General features: G+C 43.4%; 1 protein-coding gene across 1 annotated transcript; it reads right to left on the minus strand.

Moving 5' to 3' along the window:
* Positions 1-9626: 9626 nt before the first annotated feature.
* On the minus strand, positions 9627-12686 carry LOC130923429 (E3 SUMO-protein ligase ZBED1-like). Its single transcript, XM_057849136.1, has 3 exons — positions 12333-12686; positions 10301-11702; positions 9627-10145 (listed from the first exon to the last, which is right to left on the minus strand). The coding sequence occupies exons 1-2, from the start codon at positions 12572-12574 to the stop codon at positions 10748-10750; spliced, it is 1197 nt and encodes a 398-aa protein (XP_057705119.1). The 5' UTR covers positions 12575-12686; the 3' UTR covers positions 9627-10145; positions 10301-10747.
* Positions 12687-13175: the final 489 nt, after the last annotated feature.

The following is a 13175-nucleotide window of genomic DNA, read 5'->3' on the forward strand; positions in this document are numbered from 1 at the left end:
TATCAAGTAAAATCTATCCATCTGCAATATAAGTGAAAATGACAGCTTCTCCATAATGTAAATTTCATGTATAATATCTATCCATTCCTCAATGGTTGGTGATTGTTTTTTGAGCCATTTCCTGGTAATAGATTTCTTGGTGGCTGCTAATAAAATATTGAACAGTTTTTTATCATTGACTTTCAGCTTATTCAGTTTCGAATCACCCAAATACAGATATTCACATTTAAAAGGGATATGTTGCCCGAAAATATTCTCCAAGTGTGTGTGAATCTCAGTCCAGTATGGTTTAATAACATTGCATTTCCAAAATATGTGTGAATGGTCCGCTCCATTTGTTCCACAGTCTCTCCAGCAGGCATCTCCTTTACCCAGGTGTCGTTTTTGGATCGGGGTTATAAAGTACCTCATGATGTTTTTCCAGCAGAATTCACGCCATATATTTGAGCTCGTTATAGTCCATTGCAGTTGGCACATGTTCTCCCAGCTTTTTTCGTCTAGTCGCATATTCCCCTCCCCTTCCCATTTTTGTTTTATATACTGAGTGTTCTCCATCTTGGTTAGTCTAATAATTTTATGCAATTTGGAAATAATTTTATTGCAGGTTTTGGACTCAAGAAGGTTTACAATTTCTTGTAGGACCAAATTTTCATGTCTATTTATATTTTTTAATATGTTATGGTGAAAATAGTGTCTAACTTGCAGGTATCTATAAAAATCGTCTTTTTCTAGGCCATTTTTAGATATCAGGGTTTCAAAGTCCTGAAATTTACTGTCTTGTGTGAATGATTGATATGAGGTCAGGCCTTTTGAAATCCACTTTTTAAACCTATTATCTGTTTTGTTTGGTGTGAATTCTGTGTCGAGGGCACACCATCTCAACCTTTTAAGTGAGTTCTCAATTTTAAGTTTTTTGCATACCTCCTGCCAGACCTGCAACAAGTGATGAGTTATGTTGCCATCTGCAATGTTCAAACGATGCCACAGTACATTATCAGCCATCAAAGCAGACATTGGCATTCCCTGGAGATTAGAACATTCAATTTCTTTCCAACCCGCACTGTATGTTGAGGAACATAAACAAATCAAAGGTCTTAGTTAGCTGGGCTGCGTAGTAATATTCTTGTAGGTTTGGAAGTCCCATTCCACCCTTGTTTTTGCTCAGTTGCAGTGTTTTGAATTTAATTCTAGCCCGTTTTCCTTGCCAGATATATCTCAAAATTAATCTCTCCCATTCCAAAAATTGTTTCGATGGTATCTTTTTTTTTTTTTTTTTTTTTTTTTTTTTTTAAAACCTGTCCTGTTCAGCTGTTTGACACAGAGAATGGAAGTCTAAGTGCCCAGATTCTGAACAGTTTTAATGTTTTACATTGAGAGTCTGACATACTCCCATTGTGATCATTCAAAATACCTTTTTATTATGACAAAGCAGCGAACAGGAAGGGATTATGGGGGGAAAGAAGAAAAGAAATACAAGAGAAGAAGGAAAAGAAACACATACACAAACAACAACTAGAAATACATTGAACATCTAAACTAGTTACTAATATGCTGGTGCTATCGTCAGCGAGATGTATTTCCGGTTTACACCATGTGGGGGCCTATTGGCCAGTGAAAGAGGAGAATGGGGGTGGGGGTGTCTATAAGCCTATAAGCTAAGTGATTGAAAGGGGTAGAGTGTACACAAATCAGTTCTGTGATCTAGAACCCAGTAATCGTGTGAATCTCTTATGAGTAAGCCCATTGGCGACCAACCCTACGCCGCCGCATCGCCAATCCCGGCACCGGGACCCCCGACCCGAGAATGCCCTACCACATCCAGCAGCACGCAGGCCCCACCGGGCGCGCGACAGCCACGCAGACGGGCGGAGAAGCCGCGCGGGCGCCAACCCAGGGCCACAGCCCCCACCCAGCCAGCCCGGGGAGGGAGGGAGGGCGGGCGCGGGGGCGGGGGGCCATGCGCAGCCCATCCCTCCTCCCGCAGCCCAGCAAAGGAGCCATCGTCCCCCCCCCGGGACCCAGGGTGGTCCCCCGGGCCACCCGCGCACCCATCAACCGGCCCTCAGGGATGGCAGGAGGGGACGCATCACCAACCCCACGCCTACACCCACCCCCGCCCGCCCACCCACCCGGGCCACGAGCCACAGCCGCAGCCCCCCAACCGGCACGGCACGCCACGGGACCCCCAGCGGCCCACCAAACCCCAGGCAAGGCAGGGTCCCCCGCCGGTGCAGGCGACACCCCGCTGATACACCGGCGCCCAGTCAGCGACCCGCGACGGAGCGCAGGGCGGATGTCCAGCCAGAGAAGAGAGGGGAAGGCGGAGGCAGGAGAACGCCCAGGAACTGCCACGGGGCGATGCAAGATCGGAGACCCGACCCCCCAACCTACTCCCGCGGCCGGCAGCCGAGGCAGAGGGGAGGCCACACCCCAGGAGCCACGCCATATAAAAAAGTGTGGGACCCACCTACCACCCTATTACTGTGGCTGCCAGGTTCCCGACTGGCAGCCATCACCCAGCACCGTGATGGGGGTGTGAGGGGAGGGTAGTGCAGTGTATGCATTAAAATAGGAGAGCTTGGCTTGGGGCAGTGGGACCGCAGCATGGAGCTTCTGCCCAGCCGCCCGTCCCACCGCCCTTTGCCAGAGCTCTCCTGTGGAGTATGATGTGTGGTGCATTTAAAAAAGGTGCAGAGATGTCGGGGCCTGTGGTGAGGAGGCAGCCGTGAGGTACCCCCACCCCCAACAGGTCCCAACCATCCCACAACCTTGGTGTGTGGTGCATTAAAAACAGGGGGGAGCCGGGCCGGGACTGTAAAGCCCCGTCCCAACTCTCCCCGGAGAAATGTATGAGCATGTAAGTGCCAAGGTGAAAAATATTTACAGTGCCGAAGTGAGAAGTGCGTGAGTTAAGAGGCAGGCTCCCGCGGGCGTGGCCCCGTCCACCAGAACCACCGGCCGCAGGGCAGAAGAGGCGTCAGGGCCCCGATCAATCTCCGCCCCAGACCACCCACGGCGCCTCCGCGACCGCCCCCCCCCCCCCACCCACCGAGCACCCACTCCGCACTCCGAGCAGGCGCCACACCAAGCGCCGGCGACCAGGGGACGCCCACCCCACCGGCAAGGGACAGCAAGCCTCACCCAAGGCCCCGCGGGCGCCAAGAGGCCCCGCCAACGACCCCGCCGGCCGGGGGGCAGCAGCGGCCGCCGCGGCCCAGGGAGGCGGACAGGGCCGGAAGCAGACCAAGGGGACGGAAGCGCGCCCCCCACAACCCACCCCCGGGCCAGGAGGGGCGCGCGGCATGACACCAGAGGGCACCTCCCCGGCACCCGGTACAGGGAGACGCGGCTCCGGCCGGGCGGACCTGGGAGGGAACCATGGCTGCCGCATGCACCCCCCGGCCCCCACCCCAACTCCACCCCACCCCACCCCGGCCGGCCGGGGAAGGGCCGCGGCCCCGGACCGGCACCCGCGCGGCCCCCCCACCCGCCCACGACACCAGCGCGCGCCCGACGGGACCCCCGCACAGCCAGACGCAACCAGACAAGCCCCGGCCGAAAATCCCGGGGGCCAAGACCGGCGACGGGACGGCCCAGGGCAGGACGCCAACAAACTCCACCTGTGAAGCTGACAGAAGAAGAGGTTTATCAAACACCATTAGATGTATGCCAAGGACCGGTGAAGTGTATTATTTACGCATAGTTCCTTAATTGTTCCAAGTCTGATAATATATAGGGTGTTCCAAAAAAAAGTTGCATATGTTCCCCAGCAGCTGGAAACCAAATTGTCTATGAGTATCCTTGTAAAATAAGCCCATTGACCGACTAAACTGTGAAGGAAGAAAGTGTATTTATTACATGCTGTTGGGAGTGTACAAAACAGTTTGGATTTAAACATGTCCTGTTTCCAGCTGCAGAAGGATGCATACAACTTCCCTGGACACCCCGCATACATCAATTTATGTGTACATTTTTATTATTTTTGTGGCATTCCTTCGCAGGTGAGAGAGAATCCTTATTCTATGTTCATCATTCTTGCGACCGTTTCCCACTGTTGTTCGTATTTGTCCATTTTATTTGTCTGTTTGGCAGATATTTTCTCTAATGTTATATATTCAATGATTAGATTTAGCCATTGGTTAATGCTAATGTTTTGTTTGTTTTTCCAATTCAACAATATTGTTTTTTTGGCTATCGTTAGACTTGCTAGTAGTGGACGGGTTTGATGGATAGAGATATTCACTGTATTCAGATCGCCAAGCAGACAAAGAGTTGGAGACAATGGAATCCTGCAGTTCAATAGGAAAGAGAGTTTCTTCGTTACCTGTGCCCAGAAATCTTGTATTGGTTTACATTGCCAAAGAGCATGAAAGTATGTATCTGAAGTATCTTCGTTGCAGTTTGTACATTTATCGGATTGGGAGAACCCCATTTTGTGCATTTTAGATTGAGTAATATGCCATCTGTGCAGTATTTTGAACTGTATAAGCTGAAGGTTCTTATTCTTTGTCATTATAAATGTATTTTTACATATGTTGGACCAATAGTTATTATCTAATGTTACCGAAAGTTCGTTATTCCATTTTTCGATTGGTAGGCAAGTAGAGTTGTTACATGAGAGGGCTTTATATACTTTTGAAAGTATTTTTTTTTGTTGAGGATGTATATTTATTATTTTATTTACGAAAGGTGGTGGGTCTAACGTACCCGTTAGTGATGGAAATTTGCTTCTGATGGCTGCCCTGATTTTATTGTATTGCAGGAAATTGACCCCTTTGATCTGGAAATCTTGCATTATTTTTTCATATGACATGAATGTATTATCTTTAAACAAATGCTGTAACTGGTTTATTCCCGTATCATCCCATGCGCTGAAATAAATAGGAATTTTATTAACTCCAAAGTCTGGGTTGTGCCAGATTGGTGAGAATTTACACGGGGCTTGTTGTGATTGCGTAATTTCCATACCTCTCCACCAGGCTTTCAAGGTACATGCTATCATTGGGTTTTTGAAGCAGCTATGGTGCTTAATACTAGAGCTAATAAAGGGGAGGTTTGCCAATTGTATTTGGTTGCAGTCTGTTTGCTCTAATTCTAGCCATGACTGTTGTTCAGTGTTAAGATATAACCACCTAATAAGATATTGTATTTGATTTGCTATATAATAGTGTTGGAAATTAGGGGCCTCTAGACCCCCCTCTGGTTTATTTCTTTGCAATTTGGCAAGGCTAATTCTGTTTTTCTTGTTTTTAAAGTAGAATTTTGTGACGGCTGAGTCTAGGTCTTGAAACCATTTTTGAGTGGGTTTAAAGGGGATCATTGAGAACAAATAGTTTATTTGTGGTAATACTTTCATTTTGACTGTTGCTATCCGGCCCAAAAGTGAGATGGGTAGATTATTCCAGTGTGTCAAATCTTCACATATTTTTGCTAAGAGAGGTGTATGGTTTAGTTTAGTTAATTCTGTAAGTTTTGGTGAAATGTTGATTCCAAGATACTTTATATTCCCTATTGGAATATTGTGATTTTGATTTGCAGGATTCCATGAGTTTGTTGATAAGGGCATTATAATTGATTTTGACCAATTTATAGCATAATCTGATATTTGTGAAAATGTCTTTATTAGTTCAAAAGTCTCATGTAGGGAGGATTCTGGTTTTTCTAGATATAATAGTCTATCGTCTGCGTATAAGTTAATTTTGTGTTCTGATGTGTGCGAGCAAATCCCTTTGATATTAGCGTTTTGTCTTATTGCAATTGCTAATGGTTCAATAAATAGAGCGAATAATAGGGGTGAGAGTGGACAGCCTTGTCGAGTTCCCCTTTGAAGACAGAAACTTTGTTTCGATGGTATCTTAACAGGTAGACATTGGAAGAGGTAAAGCAGTCGTGGAAGTATGTTCATCTTAATTGATTCAATCTTAGAACTCAGACTAAGGGAGGGTATAACATTCCATCTTTGCAGATCTGCTTTTAATTTTAAATTTAAAGGATTATAGTTAAATTCGAATAACTGTCAAATCTTTAGGTATCTGAACCCCAAGATACTTAATTGAACCCGCCTCCCAGTTCCATTCGTACGTTGTCCTGATCTGTGATGGAGGATCATAGTTGAATGTCAGGGCTTGTGTTTTATGTATGTTAATTTTATATCCCGATAGCCTGCCATGTTCCTCTAACATATTCATTAATTTGGGTAATGTCTGTGTTGGTTGTGCTATGGTCAGCAATAGGTCATCTGCAAATAATGCCAATTTTTGTTCCCCTGGTCTCATGATTATACCCTTTATGTCTAGCCTTTGTCTGATCAATTGGCCCAAGGGTTCTATGAATATGGCGAAAAGGAGTGGTGACAGGCAGCAGCCCTGTCTTGTTCCCCTTTCCAGTTTAAAAGGCTCACTCAGTTCCCCATTAAGTTTAATTCTTGCTAGTGGGTTTTTATACAACGCTGCCAAAATTTCTATCACTGATGGGTGGAAGCCAAATTTTCCGAGTACTTCATAGAGGAATGTCCATCTCACCGAATCAAATGCCTTTTCAGCGTCTAGGCTTAACATCAGCATCTCCTCTTTTTCTCCCATTACTTGTTTTATCACGTGTATTATCTTCCTAATGTTATCCTGTGTTTGTCTTTGTCTTATGAAGCCCGTTTGGTCCATGTGTATCAGATCTGGTAGTACTGATTTTAATCTGTTAGAAATTATGGAGGTGAATAATTTATAATCGACATTTAGGAGGCTAATCGGTCGGTAATTACCACATTCGAGGCTATCTTTTCCCTCTTTTGGTATTATTGTGATTATTGCATCTTTCCAGGAGGGTGGGGCTATTTTCCTTTCTAGAACCCAATTATATGTTTTCAGTAATGGTGGAATTAATTGTTCCTGCATTGTTTTATACCACTCTGAACTGAAACCATCAGCCCCTGGTGATTTAGCTGTCTTTAGTTTCCCGATCGCTAGTCTTAATTCATCTTTTGTTATTTTAGCTATTATTTTGTCATTTTGTTCCTCTGTTAGTTGTGGTAGTTGAAGGTGAGCTAGAAGTTCTTTGATCTGTGTATTATTATTTAATTGTGGTTGAGAATATAGTTCTTCATAGTATTTCCGAAAACATCTTTGTATTTTTCCCAGGTTACTTTCTATTTCGTTGGTTTTAGGGTTTTTTATTTTATAAATAGTTCTCTCAGCTTGCTGTTTTCTAAGTTGGTATGATAAGAGTTTCGTTGACTTCCCTCCCACCACATAATGCTGTTGCTTTGTAAAGAGGATTTTTTTCTGAGTTTCTTGTGTGTTCAGTTCATCTAGTTCTTTGTTTACGGTTTTGATTTCTGATGCAGTTTCATCTTTTATTGTTCTTGAATGTACTTTTTGGAGATCTTTCAACTTTTCCTCCAAGGTTTTAAGTTTTTGTTGTCTGAGTTTTTCCTCATAGGTAGAGATGGCTATTATCTGACCCCGAATGACAGCCTTTAACGCGTCCCACATTATGGGTGGTGTTACCTCGCCGTTATCATTTTGTTCGATATATCGTTCGATCTCATTTTTCAATTTTTGTTTAATATTTATGTTATTCAAAATGTTAGAATTTAGTCTCCATGATGTTGTTTTAAACCTGTTACTTAACTGGATCGACATGTAGATATGCCCGTGATCTGATATTGTGCATGGGCCAATTATACAATCTTTTACTCTCTGTAGATCTTCTTTAAACACGAAAAAATAGTCAATCCGAGAGTAAACCCTATGTGCTGACGAATAGTGTGAATAGTCTCTGCCTGCCGGATTCAGTTCTCTCCATACATCCATTATTCCCATTTCTGTCATGTAGATTGTAAGTTTTTTTGTAATATGTTTTGTGTCCGATTTACCATTTGAGGTGTCTAATTTTGGATTTAATCTTATGTTGAAATCGCCTCCACATATCATAGACCCTTGACTTTTTGTTATCATCAATTCAAATACATGTTTGTATAATGACCAATCACTGCCAGGGGGAACATATACATTAAAGAGACTTGTTAATTTACCCTCTATTTTTCCTGTTATCATAATATATCTCCCTTCTTTATCTTTTATTTCTGACACATGTTCATAGTTTATTGCTCCCGAAATAAGAATTGCTACTCCCCTTCGCCTTCCTGACTCATGAGAAGTAGACATATTTATAGCCTGATTTTTTCAATTTAGTATGTTCTAGATGACTAAGATGTGTTTCTTGTAAAAAGGCTATTTGTATTTTGTCTTTTCTAAGTTTTGTCAAAATTTTCCCTCTTTTAATAGGGTTGAGTACTCCGTTTATATTAAATGACGCAATTTTCATTAGATTACCTTGCATCTATAATTGTTTCTCTAAACCACTTCAACATCCTGGTGTGCTCCCATTTCCCCTTGAAAACATAGGGGAGAGAAAAACAAACAAACATAACAATAAACAAACTCAAACTATCTAACAATTTAACCCAAATCAAGTTTTGTGGCTTCCTATGTAGGGGTCTTTGAACTTGACCCTGATGAGCCTCTACCATAGGCTCGAAGGGAACGGTCTCACCTCCTTGACTAGAGGGAGAAGCCCTTTCTTGCAACGGCAACGTGTCCCTTAAGTAGCTATCCCATGGTGAACCTTAATTATTTAATACCACTGCTATTCTAAAATATCTATACATACATGTACATATACACAATCACACACACATACAGTGGGGAGAACAAGCACCGGACACGCCGCCAATGGGAAAACCCATTGGCAGCGTGTCAAATACCTGCCCTCCCCACTACATGCATATTCATATAAATACAAACACACACATACATGCATATATACGTACACACATATATATGTGCATACATATACTCACATACATAAATGCATATAAAGACGGTTACATCACACACCCACACACACACGTTTTATTTATCAATTTTTAAAAATTTTTTTACACCCACACCCTGGTTATATATTAGGCGTTTGCGTGCATCCATACTGTCGCGTGCCCGTGCGTACCTGAAGAACGTGTGCATGTGATCCCGTGCGTATGGTGGGAGGGTTCCATCGTGTCATGGTTTGAAGTTCTTTAATGTCTACTTGCTCTTTCCTCCTCCCCGCCTTCCATCTTGACCGTTCCAACGAGACAGAATCCTCCGACGAGTTATTTCTCAGATGAAGGCGATGGTGTTCTCCTAAATGCTCTAAGTCTTTCCTTGTAGCTTGTCGCCCGTCCTGTATTGATGTTATCCCTCGTCGTCAATCTCCTTAAGCCTTTCTATTCTATAATCATAGGCGGATCTACTATTCAGGCGAAGTAGGCGATCGCCCTAGGCCCCAACCAGTAGGGGGCCCCCAACCAGCTGCCCTTGCCCCAACGAGCAACGGCTTGGGCCACTGGAGCCAGTAGCACAACCCATCTATTCGTCTATTATGTCAGCATGCCCAAAAAAAAGCCATTTGAATGCTGCATTTTAGGGCTGCAGCTATCGAATATTTTAGTAATCGAGTAATCGACTGAAAATTCTATCGATTAATCGAGTAATCGCATAAAACACTTTTTTTTTAGGTAAAGAACAATTATAAATATACATGAGAAGAAAAGACATTTTAACTAATTTTGAACCATTTTTATACAACGTCTTTATTTTAGATGGACATTAACAGCCAAAAATTGCAACTCAGATGTCACTAGAAAAAAAATAAATAAATATAAAATTATATAACATTCAACTTAGTGTATTCTTGTAAGCACCAAAACATTTGGCCTGAATAAAAAAATAAAAATACTTTGGTTACGGGTAACAGAATTTACAGGCTTAACAGTCTTCTCCTTTACAATTCCAAAAACATTTGAACCTAGAACAAGTCAGTGCAACCAGTCTCTCATGGCATGTGTGTACAAACCTCTAGAGGAGCTCTTTATTGCAGTGTAGGAATGTAAGCATATCAACATGCTCAGGGCTGAGGCTTGCCCTCTTCTTTGATACAATGTTACCTGCAGCTGAAAACAGACGCTCTGATGGTGTTGATGTCGCTGGAATAGACAGCAGGGACCTTGCCAGCTCTGCCACTGTTGGATAGCGTGCTGCATTCTTCTCCCACCAAGTCAGTGGATTTTCCTTCTTGGAAAGGGGATGTTCTCCAAAATACATGAGGACCTGTGTGTGACAACAATAATATTTAACATATGTTATTTATACAATTATTTTGCACTAGTTCCAGGCCGGTTTCATTAGTCATTATCTGTATCAAAAATTTCTATCATTTTTGTGAAAATTGTTTAAGAGACAAAATTTTAAAAAATATCTTTCACCTCCTGATGTACAGCTTGGAGTAACTGCTGCTCCTCATCTTGTTCTTCGTCACTGGTGGTGGAGTCTGAGTCAAGGAATGATGTAGTCCTTCCATGTGCTGTTGGTGAGATTGGGGAGTCCTTTGCTGTGCTGTCTGTCTGTTTACTTGCAGTGGGCTTTCTCACTTGCTGTTTGGCTGCAAGTGCCATGGTTTGTACTGCGCTTTGGACTTTGACTACTTCCTCAGCAGCCAAGAACTTCAGTTTTCGAAACCTGGGATCCAAAGCAGCAGCAAGGAGGGTGATGTTTGGAGGTCCAGAAATAATCTAGAGTAGTCCTTGCCATCTTTCTTTGATCTGTTCTGTTGCATGAGTCTGGAATGAACTCGCAGGTGAAGTCTCAAGTTCTGGACTCTGTATGTTCTTTTTAAGCTTGTGCACAAGATGTGGAAGTGCAGAGAGTGTGACCTATTGTTGTCCACTCAGAAACACTGTGGCTGATTCAAAAGGCTCAAGAATCTGGTTCAGCTCCTCAATCAGATTCCACTGGTCAGGTTTGAGATCCAGATAATGTTTCCCTCTCTGGGTCACTGCTGGGTCAGAGAGTGTGGCAGTCACTGGCCATCTCTGTTCTTGTAGCCTGGACAACATGGCACATGTGCTGTTCCAGCGTGTGGCGACATCTTGCACAAGCATATTGCCCTTGCAACCCATTTGTTTTTGCTTGTCCTTCAGCTTGGTGCATGCCAGCTCACTCTTTTTAAAGTGTTCAACAAGGCTTCTCGCAGCAGCAATACACTTGGAGATACCCTGGTGGAATTTCAGTGAGCTTTGCACAACCAAGTTGAGGGTGTGCCCTGCGCATCTCACTGATGCCCATCCATTCCTGTCTTCCAATATCTTTGCTGCTGCTATAACGTTGGCAGCGTTGTCGTGTACGACAGCCTTTATTTTCTTGGCTGGAATGTCAAATTTGGCAATCACCTCCTCAATCCACTCTGCAATATTTGAAGCCGTGTGTCTCTCTTCAAGGGGCATCGTCGTCAGAGAGTGGGACACCATGTTCCAGTTCTTCCCAATGTAGTGGCATGTCACCCCGATATAAGCCTCTGTTGAGATGCTTGTCCAAATATCGGTAGTGAGTGCAAGGTTGTCTGTCTCTCGTAGAGCCTGTGTCATCTTTGCTTTGATGAAGTCATACTTTTTCTCCATCTGTTTTGTGAAGAAAGTCCTTGATGGAAGCTCATACTTGGGATTGAAGGTTGAAACCATAGCTTTAAAACCCTCATCCTCCACTATGCTTAGTGGACGCATGTCCGCGATTATCATGTTCAAAATACTGTTTGTAAACTGAGCTGCTAGCTCAGGGCTACATAATGGCGCTTTGTAGATGAATTTGTCCATGCGAGACTGTGAGGATTTACTGAAAAAGATGAGAAATAATATTTTGTTAATTGATATTACTAAGAACAAGTGATATCATACAATAGGTTCATGGCTGTGCATTTTAAAACCCTGAATTTAAACCAGCTGATCAAATTCACTGCTTTCACTCAAAAAACTTTCCCCCCTTATTTCTTACCTAAAAATGTCATTACGCTTGACACACACATCAATTAAAAGGTAGGTGTTTTTCCCACGTGTTTCAATTTAATTGTCATTTGTTTCAAGCAAAATTTAAGTTATAGGTAAATTTTAAGGTAGTAAAGTAGTGTTCAAAATACATTGATACCTCATGTATACCTGCACATTATGCACCAGTACTACTTGTTTTATCAATCAATGACTACTGAGCTAAAAATGACAACATATTAGTTATCTTTAATATTATTCTACATCCTCACTCTACAGCGCGGTGTCCCGCCCCCTCCCGCAGATTAAATAAGGCCGGTATGAAAGGCACATTAGCCACGCTTATACAGTAGTCATAATAATAGAAACCTGGGCTAGCCCTCCGCAGTACAAACGTTATATTAGCAAGGTTCAGTAACGTTAATCTTATACTGTATATTAGCGTTACGTTTGTTTTACTAGCGCTACGTTTTTTTTTTACCTTGTCTCGGGTATCAGTCCCCCGCTCTCGTAGTAAACAGGATGTCTCCGGTGGAGATGCTGTAGCATTGAAGACGTGCTGTAATGGTAAACAAGCACCGCCTTACAGTGAATACATACAAAAGTATTCGCCTTGGTGTCCAATTTAAAATGCTCCCACACTTTTGACATTTTCTGCCTTTTCTTTGGGCATTTCTCTTGGCTTTCGTCGGCTTCTTCGTCGCTAGCTCTACTTCCGTGCATGGCTGAAATCAAATAAATGCGCCGTCACTGTTTTCTTCCGGAACGTACGTGACGTCAGTGCGTTTTCCTGCATTAAAAGTAGTCCGGGCAAAACGTGATACTTAGAGCCGGCGTAATTAAACGATTCCTCGAGGCCGATAAAATTACTCGGATCAAACTTTATACTCGAGTTACTCGAGTATTCGTTTCAGCTCTACTGCATTTATATTACACCCCCCCACCCCCACGCACTACAATGGACTGTTTCACGACGACTGACTGAGTATCAGTCACTTAGCTTCGCTTAGCTCCATTTAGCATTGCTTAGCTCCGCTTAGCTGTTCGTTAGCTTCACTTAGCTCTCTCCGCGTTTTTCACCCCACTAGGCTCGCTATTTTTACAGCCCACTTGCTACTTTGCACGTCGGCTATTGTTTATTTCGAATACATGAGCGAACGTGCTTTCCATGAGAGCCAAAGTGCAGTGAGGGAGAAGTTGAGAACAGGCCGCTAATGCCTCTTAACTTTCTTCTTCCTCACACCGAACATAAAATACACGACAGCACACCCTGTGGGGAAACAATGCAGTACAGTTCCAATTAGTCATACAATAACACTCAACA

This window comes from Corythoichthys intestinalis, chromosome 1 (assembly GCF_030265065.1).
Source record: "Corythoichthys intestinalis isolate RoL2023-P3 chromosome 1, ASM3026506v1, whole genome shotgun sequence".
Lineage (NCBI taxonomy): Eukaryota > Metazoa > Chordata > Actinopteri > Syngnathiformes > Syngnathidae > Corythoichthys > Corythoichthys intestinalis.

Bases quoted from the DNA above. Each gene is read 5' to 3' on its own strand.
- LOC130923429 (XM_057849136.1), bottom strand. From the start codon at position 12,574: ATGCACGGAAGTAGAGCTAGCGACGAAGAAGCCGACGAAAGCCAAGAG. The intron at 11,703-12,332 runs GTAAAAAAAAAA...CATCTTTTTCAG, and splicing joins GGACTGATACCCGAGACAAG to TAAATCCTCACAGTCTCGCA.